General features: G+C 53.6%; 1 protein-coding gene across 3 annotated transcripts in view; it reads left to right on the plus strand.

Moving 5' to 3' along the window:
• KNDC1 (kinase non-catalytic C-lobe domain containing 1) overlaps window positions 1–25,343 on the plus strand; it is a 34,265-nt gene continuing 8,922 nt past the window's right edge. The window contains exons 1-18 of one of the 3 annotated variants that reach the window (XM_049790635.1): window positions 1–133; window positions 2,873–3,077; window positions 3,356–3,414; window positions 11,410–11,550; window positions 11,730–11,847; window positions 13,675–13,913; window positions 15,875–15,989; window positions 16,126–16,197; window positions 16,285–16,346; window positions 17,293–17,451; window positions 18,330–18,407; window positions 18,785–18,872; window positions 19,012–19,162; window positions 19,380–20,011; window positions 20,170–20,314; window positions 21,011–21,111; window positions 21,935–22,308; window positions 25,191–25,284. In XM_049790635.1, coding sequence (XP_049646592.1) covers window positions 32–133; window positions 2,873–3,077; window positions 3,356–3,414; window positions 11,410–11,550; window positions 11,730–11,847; window positions 13,675–13,913; window positions 15,875–15,989; window positions 16,126–16,197; window positions 16,285–16,346; window positions 17,293–17,451; window positions 18,330–18,407; window positions 18,785–18,872; window positions 19,012–19,162; window positions 19,380–20,011; window positions 20,170–20,314; window positions 21,011–21,111; window positions 21,935–22,308; window positions 25,191–25,284 — 2,935 coding nt within the window. In that variant the 5' untranslated portion in view covers window positions 1–31. The remainder of the gene's footprint in view (window positions 134–2,872; window positions 3,078–3,355; window positions 3,415–11,409; window positions 11,551–11,729; window positions 11,848–13,674; window positions 13,914–15,874; window positions 15,990–16,125; window positions 16,198–16,284; window positions 16,347–17,292; window positions 17,452–18,329; window positions 18,408–18,784; window positions 18,873–19,011; window positions 19,163–19,379; window positions 20,012–20,169; window positions 20,315–21,010; window positions 21,112–21,934; window positions 22,309–25,190; window positions 25,285–25,343) is intronic. The other 2 variants (XM_049790633.1, XM_049790634.1) reach the window with 2 other exon arrangements.

The raw sequence follows: 25,343 nt of genomic DNA on the forward strand, positions 1-25,343 counted from the left end.
ACGGGCGGCGGTGGGCGCGGGCCGTGGCAGGATGCAGGCCATGAACGCGAGCTCTGGGCGGTTCTGCCGGGAGGACAGCAGCGACCTGGAAGGCTACGACTTCGAGCCGCTGCCCACCCTGGCGGAGGACGAGGTGAGCCCCTGGAGAGCCCTTGTGAGGGGGTAGGCAGGAGGCTGCGGACCCCTCAGGGGTGGGGGCTGTCCTGCAGAAGCCACAGGAGACACCCCAGCACAGTCCACGGAACAGAAGTTCCTCCTGGTGCTGCGGGGAGCCCCCCCAGGGCATCTCAGCAGCAAAGAGCAGCCCCCACCTGCAGTGCCCCCCCCCCAGCGCTGGCATCTGGGGCCCGTGGCCAAGCCAGGAGCCTCCTGTGAGGACAGATCCAGGCCAGCATCCAACTGTGGAAGACACCGGCCAGGGCCTTCCCCAGGGCCCCATAGCCAGACTACACGGGGCCCAGGGGACTGTCCGGGGAGTGCCAGGGCTGTGGGGCACAAGGGCATACATAGATGCAGAAACCCCCAGACCCATCGTGGGGAAGGGCCGCCCTGAGACCTGGTCCTTCCTTCCCTGTGGGTCCCACTGCTCGGTGGGACCTCATGCTGGTGGTACCCGAGCTCAGAGTTTCAGACCCTCGGAGGGCACTTGGAGGACCAAGTTTCTCCTGCACTGACCCCAGAACAGAGTCTGTGGGCGAGAGAGGCTGCTTGAATGCCCTCCACTGAGGTCCTGGTGGGACCTCCAGATGGGACCTGAGCCAGCCCTATGGGGGTACGGTGCTGGGTATGTGGTCAGCTGCCCTGCCTGCGCCAGCGCAGGGGAGCTGGACGATGGGCAGAACAGAGCCTCAGAGACGCCGCCACGACTCAGCTTCCACACCAGGGAGGCAGCTCGGAGACATGCCGGGTGGCCAGTGTGGGCACTGCAGCCTGGGATATGGGGCATCCGGCGTCTAGAAGCTTCCGGCCCCTGTCGCTTGTCTCAGAACCTCCACGGAAGTGCTCTCACCAGAGTTAGGCTGGGGTGAAGGAAAGTGGGCTGTGAACACTGAGGCCAAGATGCCCTGGGGGCCACCTGCAAGGCAATGCAAGAACTGGCTGCAAGTACAAGAACCCTGGCCTGGACGGGGCTGAAGAGGGTTGCCTAGGGATTGGCAAGGACAGGATGGCAGTGGAGTGTGACAGCAGCACATGTGTGTGCCGTGTGCAATGATGTGTACCTGTGCAATATTTCACATGTGATTGTGTACATGTGTATGATGCGCACTGTAATGGTGAACTTGTATGTGCGTGCATGTGGCTTGCATGCATTTGTATGTATGGGATTGCATTGTGTGTATGCTGCATATAGAGGCGTTATATGGAATGTGTGTGGATTTTAACATGCATCAGTGTCCGCATGTGTGGTATATGTATTCTTATGTGTAGGTGTGTGTATGTATGAGTATGTGCTTGGATAGATGTGTTTGTGCGTGCATATGCGTGTACAAGAGCGTGTGTGTATCCATATGTGAGTGTGTGCATGGACATGTTTGTGTGTGCATGGACAAGTGCCTGTGAGCATGTTTGTGTGCTGATGTGTCTAGGCATGTTTGTGTGTGTTGCATGTATGAGTGTCTGCAGTTGGTGCCTTCTGACCTGCATTCAGAGAGAAGCAGCTTCCCTGTCCCTGAGGAAGGGGGTGCAACGAGGTTCCCCCCACTGAGCTGATATTTGGGGAGGAGCAGGGAAATGTCTGAGGCTACACCCTCCTCAGTGGTTGGTACGCCTGTTCTCCATACTGGGAAAGCGGCCTCACTCAGTCTTGACTGCAGACCCTGCACACACACACATATCCCTGGAGCTCCTGGGTGGTCCCCACAGCCCCCAGCTCCCAGCACACAGGGTGAAAAGTTCCAGGGCCACCCCAGTAAGCCTTCTGGCCCTAGACTCAGGCCCCACTCCTTGCTGCCAATGTCCCTCACCTAAGGCAGCCCAAGTTGAGGAGACAAGGCTGGGCTCTGGGCTGCAGCCCGGCTCTGTGCAGGCTCCAGGTGCTGGATCAGAGAGAGGCAGGGTAGGCTCCTGCTCACCCCCCTAAGCCCCCTTGCCCTCCCTGTCCTGACCCTGCTAAACCCCCCACAAGCTTCCTCCAGGCTTTTTCCAGGATTGCCCCAGACAAGGTAATGGGAGAGGCCTTGAACTCTAGGATTTGTGACATGTGATGTGATGTGAGTGCGGGATGGGTGTGCAGGTGGGTGTGTATCGCACACACATACAGATATCTTATGAGAGTAGCAATGTCCTGTATGTCATGTGTGTAGCAAGTACAGGCTGTGTTATGGGTGTGCATATGTGAGTTGCTGTGTCATGAATACGCATGTTTTGCACGTTACTGTTTGTGTTATTGGTGTGTGCCGATGTGTGCTTGTGTCTGGTGCTGTCATGGACATGTATGTGTGCCTTGTGACTACTGGCATTGTGTATCACAGTGAGTATATATCTGTGGTGTCGTGGGTGTACACGTGTGTACATGTGTGTGATGTCAAAGGTGTACACATGAGTGCTGTGTCATGGGCTGTACATGGTTCTATACTGCATGGCAGTGGCTAGAGGTGCCCACTTAGCCTGAAGTGAGCCCAGCAGAGCTTGGACAGGGACTTGGGGCCTCAACATTGTCTGTGAGACTCCACAGTGCATTAGGCTCAATCTTGACTGAAGCCGAGACTGGGGACAGTCCTGGGGCATAGTACGGCCAAAGGGGTTAGGGACAGGTAGGGGACGGATGGACGGACCTGGCCATCCCCCACCCGCACCTGCCCCAAGGGCCTCCCAGCCACTCTTCGGGCTCTGGACCCTTCTGGTTGACCCAGCTCAACTTGGCCTCCCTCAGGAAAACGTGTCGCTGGCAGACATCCTGTCGCTGCGGGATGCTGGCCTGGCAGAGCAGGAGGCCTGGGCCGTGTGCCTGGAGTGTGGCCTGGCTCTGCGCAGCGTGGCTGCCTCGGCCTCTGCGCTCTTCCACACGCTCTGCATCACACCCGACACTCTGGCCTTCAACAGCAGCGGCAGCATCTGCTTCATGGAGCAGCTCAGCGGTGAGCGGAGGGGATGGGGGAGAGGAGATAGGACAGGGATGGGGGACAGGGACGTGGGAGAGGGAGACACAGACTCAGCGGTGAACACAGGATTAGGATGGAGACTCGGGCAGGTGGCGGGTTAAACGTGGGGCCTGAGAGTAGAGGGCATCAAGAGGGCTGGCAAGTGGCACATGTGGGTGAGCTCCTCCCATGCCCACCTCCTGCCAGCTGGCAAGTTCACACCCCATCGTGAACTTTGGGGGCTGTGCTCAGAGCACCCATGTTTTCTCCTTCAGATGACCCTGAGGGCGCCTTTGTCCCCCCAGAGTATGATGACACCGGGAACACATTTGAGGTGAGTGTGGTACAAGGACGCTGCATGAGGGTCTGTCCAGGGCTATGGCGGACTCTGAGGCAGCGAGATGTATGTAGTTCAGGCTTAGGCCAAGGTTTCCTCTGAGTGTCTGATGTTCTGGTGGGTGCAGGGCCCCCATTGATGCCTTTTTGTCCATAGTTTTTAGCCTGCTCTGATGCCCCAGAGGGCTGCTGTTGGTTTTTCTGGATGTTCTCCGGCTTCTAAAACCCTGGGATGTGATCCGTGTGATAGGCATTCATGTGTGTCCACATGTGAGTGGAGTCTGCATGAGAATCGGTACTGACACTGCTAGGCATGCACTTGGGCGCATTTCCGGGCTCTCTGCCCATGCAATAGTCTGTCCTATGCAGACCATTGAAATTTTTTTTTTGGGGGGGTCATATCCAGCATCGCTCAGGGGTTCCTCCTGGCTCTATGCTCAGAAATCGCTCCTGGCAGGCTCGGGGGACCATATGGGATGCCGGAATTCGAACCACCATCCTTCTGCATGCAAGGCAACACCCTACCTCCATGCTATCTCTCTGGCCCAGACCGTTGGATTTTTTTATTTTTGAGCTTTTTATATCATTTATAGTCAAGAAAATGTGGCTCATTTGGCTCTGTTCTTCCTCAGAATGAGTTTGTTCTCTGGGCTTCTTGCGCTCCAATTTGAATTTTAGGGTTGTCTTTTCGAGTTCTATGAAAGACGCCATAGGAAATCAGACAGTGGTCATGTCAGCAATGTTTATTCTTCTGATGCCTGAATATGGGGAACCATTCTCTTATTCTGTCCTCATTTCTTTTATCCAAGTGTTATACAAGTCAATAAACAGATCTTTTATTTCCCTGGTTAAATATTTTCCATGGCGTTTGTCTCCCGTGACATTGTGAATCGGGGTTGTTTTCTCTATTTCTGGTTTAGATGCTTCTTTCTTTGTGTATAGAAATCACTCATTTCAGTATGCTAATTTTATGCCTTCAATATTTAATTCTTTTATTAATTCTAAACATTTGGTCTTCAGCATTTTCTTTACACAATATTATGTCATCTGCCAATGAAAACAATTTTACTTTCTTCTCTCTGACTTGAATCTTTTAGTTTTTGTTCATGCCCTGGCTAGGACTTCCAGTACTTTACAGAATAGGAATATTGAAACTGGGACCTTTTTCTGGCTCCTGATGCCAGAGAAAAAGTTTGCAGCTTTTCATCACTGACCCAGATATTGACTGTGGTCTTGTCACAAATGCCTTCCTGTGATGAGGCATGTGCCTTCTAGTCTCTGTGTGTCAAGTTTTAATCAAGTGCTTTTTTAAAATCCATTGCCAATGCGCCAACACATCACAATGTAGTGCTGTGATGCAGATTTGCAGCTCCAGGGAAATCCTGCTGGGTCACAGGATTTGATCTTTTTTTAATGTGTTATTGAATTCAGCTTGATAATATTTTGTTAGAAGTTTTGTATCTATATTCATCAATGATATTGAAATGTATTTTTCTGACATTGGTATTAAAATAATGCTAGTATTATAAAAAGATTTGGTAGCACTCTCTTCATTTTTAAGATGGTAAGAAGGGTTCATATTGGTAACTTCCACTGAGAAAGTCTTCTGACCAAGAACTTATCCTTGTTAGGAGGTTTTAGATAAATGATTTAAAATTTTTCACTACTTCTTTTTTATTTTTTGGTTTTTGGGCCACCCTGGCAGCACTCAGGGGTTACTCCTGACTCTGTGCTCAGAAATCACCCCTGGCAGACTCGGAGAACCATATGGAATGCAGGGAATCGAATCCAGGTCTGTCCTCAGTCAGCCACGTGCAAGGCAAACACCCTACCACTGTACTATCTCTCCAGCCCCACATTTTTCACTTCTTATTGGCCTATTCATATTTTCCATTTCCTAATGACATAATAGTTAATACATATATTTAGGAGAAGTTATATATCTGTTCTAGATCCCCTGGTTTGTTGGCATATCATCATACATTGTGGCCATGTGGCTAAGTCCTTTCATTGCAATGGCTCCGCTTTTGTTTATTTGACTCTTCTTAGTCCATTTACCTAGTGGTTTGTCAGTCTGTTTATTTGTTTGTTTAATTTAAGTTGGGTTTGGGTTTTGGGGGCCACACCTGACAGTTCTCAGGATTACTCCTGTCTCTGCACTCAGGAATCACTCCTGATGGGCTCACTCTTGTAGGGGATGTTGGCTCTCAATTCCTTCATATTCGTTTAGGACAGTGCTTCTCAATTATTTTCTATCATGCCCCCCTAGGAAGAAGAAAACATTTTTCGAGCCCCCCCCCCAGCGACTGTAAAGGGTATCTTTATTAAAAAAAATGTTAACCTGCAAAACAAAAATATATAAAATAATCTGAGCTGATTTTTTTTTTTTTTTTTTTTTTTTTTTTTTGGTTTTTTTTGGGCCACACCCTGTGACTCTCAGTGGTTACTCCTGGCTATGCGCTCAGAAGTTGCTCCTGGCTTCTTGGGAGACCACATGGGACGCCGGGGGATCGAACCGCGGTCCGTCCTAGGCTAGCGCAGGCAAGGCAGGCACCTTACCTCCAGCGCCACCGCCCGGCCCCTGATTTTTTTTTTAATCATGGATACAATGAGCATGTTTTGCAATGCATAGCTTTTCAAAGCGGGGTTTGAAGCAGGTCACAGCAACTCTCAGCTCCAGAGACATACAGAGACATCAATACTGGGCTTAGCTTGTTATGACAATGTTTGCCGAGGTCAAATGCGCCCCCCTTTATGGAGCCTCGAGCCCCCCTGGGGGCGTGCCCCACTATTTGAGAAGCACTGGTTTAGGAGAATTTTTTTTCATGCCCATATATATTTGTAAACTTTGCCCCTCCAGCTACTGATTTCTAGGTTCAGGCTGTCATGGTCAGAACAAATATGGGGGGGGGGAGGTTTGGCTGTGTCTTCTTTTTTTTTTTTTTTTTTTGGTTTTTGGTTTTTGGGTCACACTTGGCAGTGCTCAGGCTTACTCCTGGCTCTACGCTTAGAAATTACTCCTGGTGGGCCCGGAGAGATAGCACAGTGGCATTTGCCTTGCAAGCAGCCAATCCAGGACCAAAGGTGGTTGGTTCGAATCCCGGTGTCCCATATGGTCCCCTGTGCCTGCCAGGAGCTATTTCTGAGCAGACAGCCAGGAGTGACCCCTGAGCACTGCTGGGTGTAGCCCAAAATCCAAAAAAAAAAAAGTTGCTCCTGGCAGGCTCGGGGGACCATAATGGATGCCGGATTCGAACCACCGTCCTTCTGCATGCAAAGCAAAACGCCTTACCTCCATGCTACCTCTCTGGCCTCTAGCCTGTGCCTTCTTACCTCAGCTTAGTCTTATTTTGTGAGCTCATTTGAAACATCTGGGCTTTCCTAGAGGAGAGAAACCTTGAGCAGCAAGGACAGTGCCCTCTGCCAGAGTGTTCTTAGAGTGCCCTCCCTGGCCTGGATGGTGAGTCCTCTTCTGGGAGCCAGTATCAAATCCTCTGCAACTGTGGTCCTTTGTGTCCCCTCCTTTCTGTGTACTGTCCTCTTTGGTGTCTTCCCAGTGAACCTGGCTACCCTGATGTGGTATCTGAACAGCCAAGCTGCTGATGGACTGGTCCCTTCTGCTAGAACAGGAAGTGCCTGTGTCTGGGTGTGGTCCATGGGTCCATCACAGTTGTCCTTTGCGAGGCCTGTGGTGCCGCTGTCCCAGCCCTCTCATGCGCCCCCTCCTCGGAGAGATTCTCCAACCCCACTGAATGTCCATAAGCTGAGGTGGGCTGCTGGCTAGCTTCAGTCAGCAGTGCCAGAGGATTTTGATAAATCGGCTTCAGGGGAGTGGGAATGCACAGACTGGTGTCCAGTGAAATATGAAGAAATGAGACCACATGAATGAATGTATGAGGAACACATTCTGACAAGAGTGTTTCAAATTTAATCTCCAAGCTAGGAGTATTTAAGGGATAAAATGTCAATCATAGTATGAAAAGAATGCTCACACTTTGTTTCTTTGCAAAGTACAGAAACGTATCAGTTATTGTTTGACCTTTAAGGCAATAGACATGGCTTTAAGTGGTTTGTAATCTTTGAATAGAATACAATTCAGTTAGGAGCCCAGAGGATAAATTGAAGGTAAAATTTTTTTGTTTGTTTTGCTTTTATGGGTCACATCCAGCAGTGTTCAGGGGTTACTCCTGGCTCTAAGCTCAGAAATCGCTCCTGGCAGGCTCAGGGGACCATATGGGATGTTGGGATTCAAACCACCAACCTTTTGCATGCAAGGCAAATGCCTTACCTCCATGCTATCTCTCCGGTCCCCTGAAGGTAAATTTTTACATTTCAAAATAGTTCCTCTTTAGCCTGGCCCTAGGTATCATACTGATGTAAATTAAGAGGTGAGCAACAAGCCAGGTTTCCTATACAAATTTCCTTCACCTAAGGGAACAGGTAACCTTAGCTCTAGGGGCTAAGACTAACTTCCTAAAGTCTGGTTTTGAAAGAGATAAACTTATGAAAGGGTTACAGAAATCATACCTAGTAAAATTCAATAGCTATTCTGGCCAAACATTTTTGATATAGATTAGTTAGCAGGTATTCAATGTGTCTAGGGGAAGTCCCTGAAGCAAAGAATCCTTTCTGTTACAAACTGCAATGGTGTTCAAAGACAAGGAGAGAAGAAATTGTTTTTTGATGCTGAGTATTCCAGGTAAACATAAATTTAATCAAGGCTATATTGCCTGTAAAAATCATTAAGTTAGGATGAGAAAGGTTTTACTATATACACACAGCAGAAGGGAGGGAGCATTGAGATATAGATATAGATATCAATTAAATGTTTGTAGTAAAGGAAGCAGAACATCAGTTTCATTAACAGAATGTCTCATTCAATTATCCACACTGAGAGAGAAGACTCAGTGGGCCTATTGGTAAGAGATCTCTCAGGAATCTTCCAGCCATCCACACCTAAGGGAAAAGACTTCTCCGTGGGCCTGCTGGTAATATTTCTTCAGGAATTTTTGATCAGCTTCCCATGCTAAGGGTATGAACATCTGACTTCCTCAGAAATATTAAGATTCCTATTATGTTAATGCTGTACAGAGGTGGGTCTATTGGCTGCTGGGGCCAGGCTGCAGCAGTGGCCACCCTGGCACTCTCTGCCTCTTCCCTGCAGAACTGAATCTAAGTACATGGGAAGTGGGAGAGAAGGCCTCTCAGGATGGTTCTTTCCTGCCCTGCTTTCCTGAGTCCTTTCTTCCTCCTCTTATTCCCCTATGACTTGTGAGTTTGTCTTTGGTCTTTCATTTCTTTATGTCTCGTGGATTTGCTGAGAGCTTTTTTGCTCTGAAGTTGTCACTATCTTCTGTAAGTCTCTGTAGATATAAAATTTGTTCAGACTACAACAAACTTGGCCTATAACGCCTCTTTGGCATTTCTGGTGTCACAGCTTGTTCTCTGGATGTTGTGTTTTCATTTAAAAAATCATTGTAGGGGCTGGAGAGATATCACAGTGGTGTGGGTGTTTGCCTTGCATGCAGCTAACCTGGGTTCAATCCTCAGCATCCCATATGGTCCCCAGAGACTGCCAGGAGTGATTTCTGAGCAGTCAGGAATAACCTCTGAGCCCCACCCGGTGTGGTCCAAAAACAAAAGGAATCACTGCAGGGGCTTGATTGTACAACAGGGAGGGGCAATTATTTGCCTTGCACGTGGCCAACCCAGGTTCAATGCCCAACATCCCCTATGGTGCCCTAAGACCTGCTAGGAGTGATTTCTGAGTGCTAAGCATCACTGAGTGTGGTCCAAAAACAAAAACAAAAAAGAAATTATTTTAGAGCTATAGGTGTGCTTAGAGGTTGGACTGCTGATTTCAAATCCAAGAGACCCAACTTTTGATCTGATACACCTGCTGGTGGGGTGTCTAAAACCCAAGCACCAGGTTGGCCGTCACCCAGAGCACCACTTTATGAGTTCTCCAAAAAAAGAGGAATAGTTGTAGCCATAGTTGGTCTATTTTCATAAGTAGCCAACACATCTGCATCAACAAAGTATGCAATCAAAGTATTGTAAAATGGGGACCCAGGAGAAAGCTCAGTGAGCAGCACATCTGCTTCCCCCCCCCCCCCCCGGAGGTGGCCTGGTTCCCTTGTCAGTGCAAGTGGATTCCTGAGCACTGAGAGACACTGTCCAGCTGGGAGGAGTCTCTCAGCACCATGGGGCATGGCTCCCAAAACAAACAAAAATATACATAAAGTAGGGGCCAGAGAGATATCAATGGAGCTAGGGCATTTGCCTTGTATGCAGAAGGAACAGTGGTTCGAATCCTGGCATCCCATTTGATTTCCCAAGCCTGTTAGGAGCGATTTCTGAGTGTAGAGCCAGAAGTAACCCGAGTGCTGCCAGGTGTGAGCCAAAACCAAACCAAACCAAAACAAACAAACAAACAAACAAACAAACAAACAAAACCATGGGTGAAGGGGAAAAAAACCATAAACTAATCTAAATATGATTATGTACTTGGCCAGTGATTTTTGTAATCAGGTAATGAAGTGTCTCCGAATCCACTGGAACAATTTCTTTTGGTCTTTTCTGTAAGGCGGGTATGTGACTGACTGTACTTCTTGGAACCCAGACTCAGCTCCATGGAGCTCTCATGCTTGGCGCTCTCTGAGTGCTTCTAAGATTCTTACTGAGGAACTCTCTGACATCTCAGAGGGTGGGAAGGGAAGAAGCTGCACGTTTCTCTTCTCTTTCTGCCTTAAAATCTGTGCTTTGACCTTGGTGCTATAGGACGCATCCTGGACAGCCCTGAGCTGAATCCTGTGTGCGTGGTGATGGAGCGTCCAGATCTCCATTCAGCCTTGCTCTTCTCAGCCATTGTCTCCAGGGAAGCGCTATTCTCCTTCCAGGGTCTGATCACTTGAAAATCACTGGGGCCAGAGAGATAGCATGAAAGTAGTGCGTTTGCCTTGCAAGCAGGATGGTGGTTCAAATTCCGGCACCCCATATGGTCCTCCGAGCCTGCCAGGAGTTACCCCTGAGCGCTGCCAGGTGTGACTCAAAAACCAAAAAAAAAAGTAACAAAAATCACTCATTCTCACTACACACCTTAGATAATATGGCCGTGTGAGGAGGACATGTGCTTCATCCCAAACGGGCAGTGGCTAGTGGAGGTTGGCAGAGCTCATGAGCAGATGAGGAGCCTGTTTGTGTTTGTGGTTGTCCCAGTGCTGCTGCCTCAGTTCAGACACACGGTTCCCCCGAGTGTGCCAGCACAGAGCCCCGACCGTGGCTGGGTGGGGCACTTAGGCCCATGCTGGAGCAAAGCAAGAAGGCATTGTGTGGCCAGACACGATGCGCCAGCCCCAAAACCCTGTGCTACTGTTAGAGTCAGGCCTGGCTCTGTCCCGAGGCCACATGATACCTGCCTGCTCACAGCCAGACAGGGAGGCCCAGAGTCCAACCAAGTCCAAGCCTTCCTCTTGTTCCATCAGTTTCTGAAGAATTTACTTAAAACACTTAGTCCGGGCTGGAGAGATAGCATGGAGATAGGGCATTTGCTTTGCAAACGGTGGTTCAAATCCCAGTATCCCCTATGGTCCCCAGAGCCTGCCAGGAGCGATTTCTGAGTGTAGAGCTAGGAGTAACCCCTGAGTGCTGCCGGGTGTGACCCCCCCCAAAAAAAAATTGGTCCTCCAGAGGACCACACAAAAAGGTGGGACGCAGTAGGGACAGGGGCCTTAATGTGAGCAGGTGAGATGGGCAGGGGTGGCAGGGACTCAGAGAACCGGACAGTAAAGGGGGAGGAGGATGATCCCAGGCTGGGACACTGTGCCACTGCTAAAGTTGTCATGCAGCTATGCTGCCACAGTGCCATGCTCCCACCCATGCCATGCTACTTCGGTGCCATGCTGCCTCATAGCCAAGCCACCACAATACCACACTGCTGTCAATCAGGCAGTCCTCTGGGCAGGGAGCAGGCTCTCAGGAGCTCTCCTCACAGGCTCACATCTACTCGCTGGGCGCCACCCTGAAGGCAGCCCTGGAATATGTGGCCGAGCCAGCATCCCAGCTGAGCCCCGACCTGGAGGAAATGCTGGGCCGGATGCAAGCTGAGGACCCTGCAGACCGGCCGGACCTTCAGGTGACCTGGAGCAGGACCCGTCTCCCGTCCTCTCCAGGGTGGGGCCTTGATGTTGAGATCCTGTTTCCAGGTTCTGTGACAGGCTAAACAACCCGTTGCTCCACAGCCCTGAGAGGTGGTTGGGCTGGAGGCGGGCTAGGCTCCCCTGCTCCCTCCTGCCATGGATGTCCCATCTACAGAGCATCATGGCACTGTGTGAGGAGAAGCTGCAACTCACCTCTTCCTGCTGCCTGTGCCGAAGCCTCTCAGCCGCCGGAAGAAGAGTACTCTCCATTGAGTCCTTCGGAGCACTCCCAGGTGAGCAGCACACACACCACACAGGTGTTCTCCCACGTGTGCGCACACTTGCTCCGCAGAGCTGTGCACAGGCACACTCATCAGCACAGGCATGTGTGTATTCATTCAGTGTACATGTGTGTGCTCTTACCTGCTCACATGCAGACACACACACATACTTGTAAAATAAAAATCCACAGTTGTGAGATCACCCCAGGCACCGTATTTCTAAACCCCAGGCAGCCGGGTCCGAAGAAGCATTGGAGAAATAATCCAAGTTAGCCAGGAAAGGATGCTGATGGCGTCTGTGGCCTTTTGTCTCGTGCTCTCTGCCTGAACCCACAAGCCAGAAATACTCTTTCTTTATTCGAACCAAGGCATTCCTAGGATGGCAGGATTCACAGGGTGATCGCAGGATGACACGTGTTACATCAGCGCGATCACAACCACACCTCAGACATCACACGTGCCCTTGAGCACACACATACACTTACTTTCAGTCACACACACTCATTCGAACACACAAGCACACTTACATTCACCTACACACACCCCTATTCAGCCACACAGCACACACTCTATATGTTCCCCACACACTTTCACACCCAGTAACAGCTTCAGGAACGGTACAGGCTGACGGGACTGGAGCCGAGACAGTCACACCCACTGGCCTTGGCCACACATGGGTCTTTCTTTGTCCACGTGGGTTCTCCAGGCTTGGGGCTCAGGCAGCAGTGCCGCCACCACAGAGATGGGCGCACACATGTGTACAGTCGTGTGGGCCGCACACATTCTGTGAGTGTAAGTTCATTGATCACACCCATTTGTGCATGGGCATATTTGTGTGGTTTTACATGCGTACACACGAGCATGTTTTATGCAAGCATCTCTCATGCATGTGTGTTCACAGTGGACTTCTAGAGCACAAATGTAGTGTGTGGTGTTTGTATATGCATATTGTGTTCATGGACATGTGTCCCTATATGGATACACCTGCAAGTATGCTGCCCTGTGTATGGATCTGCATTTTGTCTGCAAGTACACGTGTGTGGCTACATATACCTGAGTCCTAGGTATTTCTGTCTGCACAGTGTGTGCGTTGTGTGTCTGTATGCATAGGTCTGTAGCACTTGTGTACATTATGTCTGCGTACTTCCATGTGTACTATGTATATGATGAGTGGCTGTGTGTATTCATTAATGTGTGTACGCGTTGTGTTATGCATGTGTGGCTATTGTGTTCACATGTTCATGTTCATGAATGTGTGTGTTCATTGTGGTTGTGTTCTTGGGTATGTGTTCATGCATTGTGTATGACTGTGCATTGTGACTTGTATGTTGTGTTCATGTATATTGTGTAACTTGCACATTTTACACAGTGTTTAGTGTTTTTGTGTATTGTGTGTTGTGCAATGTGTTGTGTTATGCACATGTTCGTAGTTGTTCATGTGTTGTCTATGCATGTGTGTTGTGTTCGTTTGTTGTGTGAGACGTGCACGTGTTTGCACGTGTTTTCTGTGTTGTGTGTTGTGCCTGTGTATTTTTGTGTATTGTGTGTTGCATGCATGTGTGTGCTAACTTCCCTGTGGCAGGCAGCAGCCCTCTGTGCATTGGTGTGTCAAAGGCTCTCTCGGGAACCTCCTTGGGGAGCTACCGGCCAGCAGGGGGAGCACTGAGGCTTCATTAGCCTCCAGCCTGGTGGTGATGGGTGTGAGGAGACCCCACGGGAGGGATCGTGGCCCGGGGTGGGGGGCACCCTCTGGGGTTGGCTGTACAGGAGCCACCTTTCAGGGCAGCAGCGGGGAGGATCTCTGGGCAGGAATTCATTGACCATCTCTGCTTCTCACAGATGCCAGTGAGAGTCACTGGAGGGGGAGATTCGCCCCTAAGAGTGTGGAACCGTTGGACCTGCCTGCCCCCGAAGGACAATCGAAGGAGCCCGTGCCTAGAGCCCTGACCCCCAAGCCTCTGCTGTCAGCCCCTGTGAGAAATGGGGAGAGCCTCAACCTGGAGGATCTGGCTGGCCTCTTTCTGGATGCACAGGGCGACCTGCACCCCAATTTTCTGGAGAGGAGCCACCTGAGGAAAGTGAGGACCTTCCCGGCTCCTGCCAGAAGTGGCCTGGCCTGTCCCTGACCAACTCCCTGAGCTTTCTTTTGTTTTGTTTTGTTTTGTTTTGTTTTGTTTTTGAGCCACACCCGGCTGTGCTCAGGGGTTACTCCTGGCTGTCTGCTCAGAAATAGCTCCTGGCAGGCACGGGGGACCCTATGGGACACCGGGATTCGAACCAACCACCTTTGGTCCTGGGTCGGCTGCTTGCAAGGCAAACGCCACTGTGCTATCTCTCCAGGCCCCTCCCTGAGCTTTCTTGTGCACCCCGAGGGGCCTCTGGCTCCCAGGTTTAGGATTCACACTGAGCAAGGAGGGTCAGCAGGGCCTGGTCAGCACCTCTAGAACGAAGCCCCCACCCTGTCCCCAGGACCCTCCTGATGTAGGCCCAGCTGCCAGGGCCCTGTCCAGTGTCCCCTGAATCCTGAGGGAGGGTCCTCACCTGTGTCTGTGTTCCAGAGCCTTGTGTCACAGGCCCTGTCTGTGTCCAAGGAACAAAGCTACACTCTTTCCTATTTGTGAGCCACACCTGGCAGTGCTCAAGGGTTGTTCCTTGCTCTGTGCTCAGGACTTACTCCCTGTTCTGTGCTCAGGCATCACTCCTAAAGGGCTCAGGGGACCGCATGGGGTGTCAGGATCACATGGGTCTGTCAAGTTCAAGTCAAGTGCCCAGCCCATTGTGCTCTCTCTTCAGCTCCTTCAGCTGCGCCCTTACTGGGGCTGGACCACAGAACCTCATGCACAACCCTGAGCTCAACCCTGCCCCTTCCCCTAACCACTGCTGCATCTAGCCTAGCACCTTCCCAGCACCCCACAACCACTCATCTGCGTTGTCCCAGACCACAGCTCCAGACTCCTGCCTCCACACCTGGGAGCCTCCAGGCTTCCCTCGGCAGCCCTGAGGGCCCTCTCTTCAGCCTCCCAGCCAGAGGGTTTCAAACACAGGAGATGGACATACTGAGGAGCCCCTGGACCTGGTGCAGAGATGGTCCAGTCTGAAGCCAGACAAGCTTCTGGGGCTCCCCACCCCCACACCCCTATAGCTGGGCCCAGCATACCTGAGCCAGCATACCCTCCCCTGGGCTCCCAGAAAGGTGTTCCTCTAAGTCAAACAGCTATGAGGCAGCACATATCAGTCCTAGTGTGACTGCTGGAACCAGTTTCTACTGGGACTTTGTCTCGCCCTGGGGCCCAGCAAAGTGGAACCTTGAACAAAAGCCACCGGAGGCCAGCTCTGATGGGTGTTGCAGGCACATGGGGCCCAGCTGACTCTCCGCCAGGCACTGCCAACCCAGATCCCCATACCACCCAGGGAAAATCTGACTGTGAGCCCAGGCAAGCAGCCTTTCTAGTGGGGAAACTGAGGCTGGGAAAGAGTACTCTTTTAGGAGGTAGCCTACTGAGCCAGACAGGTACCCATCAAGAGTGGGCGCTGGGCTGGTCATGCCCCTTGCCCTGCTCACTCTGCCCCTGGCAGGCTCAGGAGCTGTGCCTATCTGCCCCCCCACCTGCAATCTGAGTCCATGGTGTAGAGCACCCTTGGATTATGCCTACAGGCCTTTCAGGGAGTCTGAAGCTTGTAAGCATCCCTGTGTGGTCACCTCATCCCTCACATTCCATCTCGCCGTGGTCCCAGTCACCTCGTCCCTCACATTCCTTCACGCCATGACCCCCATGACCCCCCCAACCCACCCAAGAGCACCCTGCACATGCCTGGTCCTCGCTTCTCTGTGGTCATGAGGCCTCTTTATCCTCATGGTCCTGGAGTACACATTCTGTGGCCTCCCTGTCCCAGGTGCCGGGCCCCTGACCGACTGACTGATTTCCAGGGAAGGGAAATCCCCTCTGTGCCCCCCCAGCCCTGCTCAGGTCTAGGGCTTCGGGGTCTTTTCACAGGAGTCCCTGCCAGGAGCCTCTCACAGCCCTTTTCTTATCCCCAGGGAGTGTCCCTGCGCTTCGTCCTGTCCTCGCTGGGCCGGCCCTTCCGTGAGCACGAGCTGTGGGCCCTGTCCCACGCCTGCCTCAGCGCCCTGAGCACACTCCAGAGACACCCAGGTGTCAGCTTCTGCCCTGCCCACTCCGCACCCGCCCTGCCCTGCCCACTCTGTACCCGCCCTGCCCTGCCCCTGCGTTCAGCTCTGACTCTGGAGGCCAAGGAGCAGACACCAGCAGCTGGCACTGACTCTTACAGCCTGCCTGTGCCTGGACTCGGTGCTGGTGGTGGAGGACGGGGCCGTGCTGTTTGGGCCGCCCCCTGTACACAGTACGTGCCTGTCTCCTGCCCGGGGTGGGGGGGGGGCAGTGCCCAGCGAGGCCCGTGGAACTCAGGAAGGGCTTGGACTGCCTCCAGGTCCCCGAGACACCTTCTTCCTGGCGCCTGAGGTGACAGAGCAAAGACTGGTGACAGAGAAGGTAACGGTCCTTTTCCAACAGTTCCTTCTCTCGGCCACTCAACCTCAGATCCCTTCGGCTCCTCCCTCCCCTCCCCTCAGTCATACCCTCAGATACTCCTTCACTTCAGGCCCTCCCCCTCAGATCCTCTGCTCACCTCAGACCTTTCCCTCACCCCCCTCAGACCCTTCCTCCTTTCCCCTCAGGCCCCAATCAAACTCTAAATGAGGAAAGCTGGGACAGATAAGAGCAAGCCTGGGGGCTGGAGAGATAGCATAGAGGTAAAGATTTTGCCTTGCATGCAGAAGGTCGTGGTTTGAATCAGTCATCCCAATGGTCCCCTGAGCCTGCCAGGAGCGATTTCTGAGAGTAGAGCCAGGAGGAACCCCTGAGCGCTGCCGGTGTGACCCAAAAAACAAAACAAAACAAAAAAGAGCAAGCCTGAAGGGGTTCTGCCTGGCTGGTGCTGGAGAAGAGTGGAGGGAGACAGGAGGGAGTCCATCAGAGAGAAATGCGCCACCCCTGAAATCCTAGAATTTAGGAGCTGGGAAAGGACACAGGATATAAGAAAAGTGTCATCTAAAAATCAATGCCATTTCTTTCACTTGCAGTGAATAGTGGGTGCCAGAATTTTAAAATTACAGTATTTATGGTCAGAAAAAAATGAAAGGATGCATATCTAACTGAAGGTGCAGATGAATATTTAAAAGAGCAGTAGGCTGGAGCTGGGCGCAAACGTCATGTCATGCTGTGTGGGCTGAGGGGGCTCAGCAGAGGCATTTGCCAGACATGTGGCCCGTCCCACTCAATGCCAGCACCACAGTGCTCCTTGAGCACCACCTGGAGTGAGTCTACAGCCCTGCCTGATGTGGCCCCAAGCCAGAAGTGAAGGGCTGTGGGATCCCAATGAGGACTATGTCCCCATGCCCAGGCCCACATCAGGGTGGCTGCCCCCTCCTCTGTGCAGGCCTCTGTGTACTGTGTGGCCGCCGTGCTGTGGGCGGCAGCCAAGTTCAGTGTCCCACGAGACCACAAGCTGGCACTGCCACGCAGGCTCAAGGCTCTCCTCCTGGACATGGCAAGACGCAGCGCCCAGGAGCGGCCTTCCGCAGCCGAGGCCATCCAGGTGAGCAGCCGCGCAGGGAGTGTGTTCTGGCAGGCATTGCCCCTGCCTGGGCCCAGAAGTGCTGCCCCTCCTCCCCCAGTGGCTCCCCACTGTGTCCTGTCCCCAAGTGGACAGTGAGCTGGCTCTGGCCACCCGGAGACATCGGAGAAGTGGGTGTGTTGGGTCTGACCCACGAAGGCAGATGCATGGGGCTGCCTGTCCAGTCTGGGCCTCCCATGGTCACTTGTCTCTGGCCTCACTGACGGCAAGCCTGGAGCTCGTGAGAGGGGTAGAGGTGCCTCGTTTTGGGGTTACAACTTCTGGAGTTCTTTACACAAGTCGTCCGTGACATTGACGGCACTAGTGTGCGTGTGACAATGTGTGTGCTCTAGTGTGACTTGTGAAATAGTGTTTCTAGCGTCTGCAGCAGTGTGAGTGTGACAGTGTATGCTAACATGAAAGTGGCTTCCACTAGTGTGAGCGTGACTTGCACCGCACTGTGTGTGTGGTTGCATGTGCCATGTATGCATGCCCTCTTCTGTACTGACTCCATTCTGAACTCAGTAGATTCTTTCTTTATAATCTGGGTGAGAGAGATGAATTTCTAGTTCTGTGGGCTTTGAAGGGATGGATGGATGGATGGATGGATGGATGGATGGATGGATGGATGGATGGATGGATGGACAGACAGATAGACAGACCGAGGAAACATTGCTGCTGTGTCCCTGCACCTGAGCCCTCAGAGTCGTGGGTGAGTGGAGAGTGAGCAAGACGTGGCCCTCTCTGTTCTGCCATCAATCACTGCCGAAACCTGGAGGACACGAAGCATCACAGCTGCGGCGCTCCGGGTGAGGGTGAGAGGGAGCCGGTGTGTAGGGACCAACTGTCATCCTTTGCAGGTCTGTGGGACTTACCTAGGCCAGCGAGGCCTGGACGGCAGGCAGGTCCTGGCACATCTCCGTGCATCTGCCTGTAAGGTGAGGTGAGGTGCCGGAGCATGGTTGGGGTGCGGAGGAGACATGGGATTAAATGGGCAGAGAGGCAGGCAGGACAAGGTGGTGCATGCTCTCAAGCCTTCCCTGGAAGGGCCGGTGACTCCCTGCCCCTGAGAGTCACCAGTGCTTTCCAGTTGGGCCAGACTCGCCACAAGCCCAGAGCAGGGGCAGCTGACTGGAGGGCCTCAGGGCATGCAGGTCCCAGCCAGTTTTAAGGTGGCAGAGCTCAGGGGACCGCCTTGCTCTAGCCCCCTTTGTGGGGAGGCAAAAGGCCCTGAGGACTCCAAGTGCCACCCTAGCTCCGAGCTTTGGTCTCTTTACCCTCTTGACTCCTGACTGCTCTGCCTGTCTTGCTTCAGGGGGACCAGGAGGAAGATACCGTGAGGTTCCAAACCACCTTCACAGAGATCAACCGGAGCATGGCACCTGCACCTCACTCACGCTCTGGTGGGCAGCCTTTGGCCCCTGCAGCCCTGCCCTGGGTCCCCGGAAAGACCCGCCCCACTTACTTCCTGCTGAACTGGAATGTGGAAGGGGACACAGCACTCCCCCAGGAGGAGTCCCTCCCCCCACCCTCCTCTTCTAGACCTCACACAACCCTTCACAGGGGACACCGGGCTCAATCTCACGCATGGCCCTGTGCTCTCTCCAGGGATCTCTGAGCCACCAGCATCATTCACCTCAATGGCCACACACTTCAAGCCCAGCGTGCTCCTTCCAGAGGCAGGTGTACCTAGGTGAGTGCTCCCTCCCAGCACAGGTGCCCAGGTGAGTGCTCCCTCCAAGTACAGGTACCCAAGTGAGTGCTCCCCTTCTGGCACAGATGCCTGAGTGAGTGCTACCAAGAACCCATCACGGGTTGTTGGGTGAGTGCTCCTTCCCAGCGCAAGTGCCCAGGAGTGCTCCCTTCAGTGGAGTCTCTCCAACCCTCTGGACATAGTGCTCTCCCTGCAGGGACAAGCCAGACCAGATCGCAGAGAAGAGAGGATGCCCGGACAGGGAGGAACATGCAGAGCAGAGTCCCATGGCCCAGGAAGTGGTCCCTAGCCCAAGGAGCCCTGAACAGCCGGCACTGAGCCCAAGACCACAGGGATCAGCCCCAGAACTGCACCAAGAGCCAGAGCTGGCCCAGCCATGCCCCTGCCCACCTTGCCCAGCCCTGCCCAGCCCGGTGGAGGGAGCCTCACCAGTGGTCTCTGACTCCCCTGCCCCCAACTCACCTCCAAAGTCACCCCCAGGTCAAGGGCTGGAGGTCCCTGAGGCCTCACCCGGAGCCCTGGGTCGCAGCTCCCCCCACCTGACTGAGCTGCCCAAAACCAGGACCCCCAGCCAGGAGCCTGGGGTCACCTCAACAGATCCACAGGACACCACCACAGCTGCAACATACCCAGTCAGCCCCAGGAGCACGCATATCCTGGAGCAGAGTGACCAGGCCTCAGAATGCAAGTCGTGTCTGTCCAGCGTGGATGCTGCACCCCTCTTGCCGGGGCCGGCCTGCCTGGCACTGCAGGAGACCATGCGCCTCATCCAGGATGAGTTTGCCTCTGACGGTTACCTGGACAACGGGCTGGAAGCTCTGATCATGGGTACTCGGGCCCGGGATGGAGCGCACCCCGGGAGGTCTGGGGAAAGGGGACTCAGGACAGCTCCCCTCTGCATGCACGAGATCCAGGGGCAGAGTGGGGGCCTCTCCATCCATCTCCCGACATGGATTCAGTCACATGCTGGTCCTCCTGCACCCCAGGGGAGTACATCCAGGGCCTGAAGGACCTCACGTACCCCACCTTCTGTGGGGCCATCTCTGAGAAGTTTTGTGACCTGTATTGGGGGGACAAACTGCTGCATGGCCTCTTCTCTGTCGTGAACGGATCCCAGCCAGCAATCGCAGGGTGAGTGCCCAACAGCTCAGCTCCCAGAGAGGGAAGGGGGGCAGGAGGCCATGGGGCACTAAGAGATAGGGCACCAGGGGCCTCATAGACATAGCCCAGGAAGAAGAAGACTCTGACCCCAGGCCCTTAGTGTGACTGGGATGGCTGCAGCGCTCTCCACTCGGGGATGTTAGGAATAAGGCAGGGTCACCCATAACCTTGGAGGGGCTCCTCTCCCACTCTGGCCTGCCTGCATGACCATGACAGCACCATGACACCCCATATGCCGCACTCCTCCCACTGCACAGAGAGGACTCCAGCATGTTCTCAATACAGAGAAGAGAAGAGAGTCACAGTTCAGGAGCCTATGCAGGGGCCCTGGTGAGGAGATCCAGTCCACACACCCTTTTAGTTCACACAGAAGCAAATCTAGGTCTCCCTCCCAGGCCTCACAAAGGACCTACTGTGTGGGGAGGAGCCCAGAGCTGAGAAGATGAGGAGAAAGTGGCAGAGCGCCATGGGTGTGCATATTGGGGGGAGCTGCAATGCCCACCTCTGACAGCAAGAACTGCAACTCTAGCGCTCCCAAACACACAGCAGGAGGAGCTATAGTGCCCCACTCTGGTAAAAGGGCAGAAGGGAAGCTGCAGTGCCCTCCTCTGACAGTAGGGGGAGCGCCAGTGTTTCTTCCCACCCCTATCCCCCTTCTCCCTGCAGAACTGCAGAGCCGGCTCCATCTCAACCCCAGGACGGGGAAGACAGCTGCACACATCTGCTCCCAGGCTCCCCCCGCAGACATGGTCCCTTGCACAGGGCAGGTGAGGGCGCTCGTGGGACAGGTTGACAATGGACTGGGCAGACTGAACCCCGGAGGGGCTCCCGTATCACTGTTCCCTGGGGACAAGATGCACTGTCCACTATCCTCTCCTGGGGATCCATCCTGGGGTTGCCAGGGAGAGTCTGTGCTTCTCTCCGGGAAATGTACCCAGAGCCCGAAGTTCCAGCTCCAGCCAAACTTTAATTTGGCTTAAAGTCAAATCAGTCTAGTAAATAAAAAGCACCCGGGCCCGGAGAGATAGCATAGCGGCGTTTGCCTTGCAAGCGGCCGATCCAGGACCAAAGGTGGTTGGTTCAAATCCCGGTGTCCCGGGGCCGGAGAGATAGCATGGAGGTAAGGCGTTTGCCTTTCATGCAGGAGGTCATCGGTTCGAATCCCGGCGCCCCATATGGTCCCCTGTGCCTGCCAGGAGCAATTTCTGAGCCTGGAGCCAGGAATAACCCCTGAGCACTGCCAGGTGTGACCCAAAAACCAAAAAAAAAAAAAAAAAAAAAAAAAAATCCCGGTGTCCCATATGGTCCCCTGTGCCTGCCAGGAGCTATTTCTGAGCAGACAGCCAGGATTAACTCCTGAGCATCGGCCGGGTGTGGCCCAAAAACCAAAAAAAAAAAAAAAAAGCACCCAAGGTCAATCCCTGGGCATCCTGTTGGCCAGGCCCTCAGGACACAGATGCAGGAGGGATGGGGCTGGGGTGCAATCCAGCTTCCATCTCCAAGCACACGGCCTGGCTCGCCCCAGCCTGACCGAATCAGGCCTGGGCATGAGATCTGCATCCCCTCAATCCTCCTCGTGACCCCATCCAGGCAAGGAGAAACCAGCTGCGAGCAGCCGGGGTCCCTGTCCCCCTGTGTCACTGGTCCATGCCGACTCGGACGAGCTATCCCAGGGCAACCTGGAGGTAGGGTTCCGGCCTCAGCGGTCCATGAAAGCCGGGCTGGAGCTGCTGCCCGGGGCAGGTGAAGAGCAGCTGCAGCGCTGGACACGCCCAGCAGCGGACACGCATGCGGAGGCGATGTCTGGGCCTGAGGCAGGCAGCCCAACTGAGTTCCGCAGCTGCTGTCCTGGCTGGCGCAGCGCCTTCTATGAGGCTGACTGCTTTGGCACCGACGTGTCCAGCTATGCTGAGGAGCTGTCCTGGCAGGCCAGCGGGTCCCCTGATACCAGCACCCACAACCCGGTGAGTGCTGAGCCATGCCGCTACTACTTAGGCCTGTGGGCACAGCTCTGGGCAGCCAAGGGCAAAGGCCAAGAGTGGCCCCTGTTCTCCTGGCACACCCCGTGTCCTTCCCAGGGCTCTCTAGTCACTTACATGGTCATCTACACTGGGGGCCACTGTCCTTGTCAGCTGAACTCAGTCCCAAGGCACAGCAGGGGGTCAGCCTAGTTTGTGGGAGCAGTTGTGGCCCTTGGCAACCAGCTTCCCAACTCCCAGCCAACTATCCAGCTGACCATTCTGAGGCCAGAAAACACGCCAGAAACAGCTCACCCAGCACAGTCGGGCCTTAGCCGAGCCTCTCTGCAGGCAATGGCTCTGTCCACATGGGCTCAGGGAACCAGGGCGGAGTCAGACTGATACTGCCCTTTTCCACCCCTCCGTGGGGCTGGGCCTGTACCTTTGTGCCCTGAGTATTTGAAGCCATGACCTTTGGGCCCACAAACCCTTCCAGCACAAGATGTCCAGGGATGTCCTAGGAAGGAGTCCCCACTATTTGAGGGTTCACATTTGCCTGCAGACAGACAGGGCTTCATGTGGGCTTCTCGACGAGGGTGGCTTCCCAGGTACAGGACTCACTGCAGGGCAGGAAGTGTGGACATGCAGGTTACCAAGGAGTGGCAACTGAACATGCGTCCGTTGTTCCCAAGCTGCCCTGAGTGCCTGCTGCTATTCTAATTAGTGGGGTACAGTGTCAGCTGCCCCTCAGGGAAAGGCTGGTCCTGGGGCTGAGAACCAGCACAGGATCACAGTCCCATTCGTGATGAAGCATGGCAGAGCCATCCTGTAGCCTTCCTGGTTCTCAAAGCCTCAAGTCACTTCTAGCCATGGCAGCCAGTCATGTACAAGCCTCACTTAAGGCATGTGACTGAGCAGCGCAGCTCAAATGACACATGAACCCCATAGCTAAGCAAGTGATTTCACTCACCCCACGCCTCCACCAGGAGTACAAGCACCAGCACAGCTGAAGGAGGCAACAGGACCCCCAGTGGGCTTCCCAGAGAGAAATAATACAACAAAAGGGTGTAGGAGGGGCCAGAGCAATGGTGCCAGCAAAAACATCTGCCCACACTAGCCTAGGATGAACTGCTGTTCAATTCCTCCGTTGTCCCATATGGTCCCCCAAGCCAGGAGCGATTTCTGAGTGCATAGCCAGGAGTAATCCCTGAGCGTCATGGAGTGTGCCCCCCACCCCCAAGAAATGTGGTCCTCCCCAGAGGCTGCCAGGAGTAATTTCTGAGCACAGAGCCAGGGATGGCTCCTAAGCACATCCGGTTAGAGCCAATAAAGAAATAGAGAAGGGGCCCGGAGAGATAGCACAGCGGCGTTTGCCCTGCAAGCAGCCGATCCAGGACCAAAGGTGGTTGGTTCGAATCCCGGTGTCCCATATGGTCCCCCGTGCCTGCCAGGAGCTATTTCTGAGCAGACAGCCAGGAGTAACCCCTGAGCACCGCCAGGTGTGGCCCAAAAACAAAACAAAACAAAACAAAAAAAAAAACACACACACAAAAAAAACAAGAAATAGAGAAGAAAAGGAAAGTAAACAAGGAAAAAAGTGGGCTGAAGCTGCTACAGCCAGGAAGGGAGAATACTCAATGCTCAGGTTGTTGTCCGGAAGTTGTGGGATAAACCATGGGAAGCTCCTGGTAGCTAGCTAGGCTGGGCCCCTGGACCCACAATGATACTTGGGTTCCCTTTGTCTCTTGCAATCAATATCCAGAGCCTCCCTGACAGGCAGTGAGAGCAGAAATTCAGTTGGGGTGGTTCCCACAGAATGAGGAAAACCCACATAAGACTTCACAGGGAATGCTCAGGTGTTAAACAGCCTGCAAGAAAAAGAGCAAGGCTGAGGGACAGCCAGAGGGAAGGTACTTGCCTGGTATGAGGCATGAGGCAGACCTGGGTTAGGGGTCCGGAGCACTGCCAGGTGAGGCCCAACATCCAAGAGCTGAATATATGGGCCAGTGCCCTGATTTCAGTCTCAGCGTGGGTCCAAGGGGACAGAGGAAAGACCTAAACCAAGATCAGAACTGCCTGCTCCATCCAGTCCTATATTGATGTCAAATGAGTCAAGAGAAGAGGTTTGCAGGACCGCTTGGATCTGGGCCAAAAGGCATGGTAGGGGTGTGTGCATGGGCCAGCAGACCTCACCTGGGCGTGTTTACAGGCTAGAGGTCCCACCACAGGGTGTGTTGAAAAGGACAGGCCTAGGCCAGAGAGATAACACAGCCTTAGGGTGTTTGCCTTGCACACTGCCAAACCAGGACTGACCTGGGTTGGATTACCAGCATCCCATATGGTCTCCCAGCCTGCCAGGAGTGTTTTCTGAGCACAGAGCCAGGAGTAACCCCTGAGCACCACCAGGTGTGCCTCCCCCCCTAAAAAAAGGGCAGGCCCCAGTTGGCCTTGGGTCAGGGCTGTGCTGATCCTAAACTAGCCACAGAACTAAGAACTTGAGGTCAGGCAGGTGGAGCAGCCGTGCTCCAGGAGTGACTAAAGACACCAGCAAGCATGAGACACGCTGAGCAGGGGGATGTGCTGCAACTCACTGCCTCCCAACCTATCGTGGGGTCTGAGTATTGGAACCCAGCCATGGCTGGGGATTAGGGAGCTCAGGAGCTGTGGGAATTCTGTGGAGACTCCTTAGAAGCTAGAACAAAGCCCTGGCACACCCCAGAGTCTTCCTAATTGGGGCTACAGAGCTACCAACCCTCAGCAACATAGGGGCACCTGCATCTGCTGCCAGCGTACCGCGTGCCCATGTCTGTCCCTGTGTGTCCTTTGACCCGCATGCCTCTGTCTTGCCCATGTGCAGTGGTACCTACCATGACCATCTCTTTCCCCAGGAACTGGAGCAGCAGCTCCTCATTGAGCAGAGAAACTTCCGCAAGACCCTCAAGTTCTACCAGAAGCTGCTTCAGAAGGAGAGAAGGGGCAGAGGTAGGCTAAGAGGGGTCGGGGGGTTCGTGGTGAAGGGGTATGGGAGGAGTTAGGTGGGC

Source organism: Suncus etruscus, chromosome 17 (genome assembly GCF_024139225.1).
Source record: "Suncus etruscus isolate mSunEtr1 chromosome 17, mSunEtr1.pri.cur, whole genome shotgun sequence".
Lineage (NCBI taxonomy): Eukaryota > Metazoa > Chordata > Mammalia > Eulipotyphla > Soricidae > Suncus > Suncus etruscus.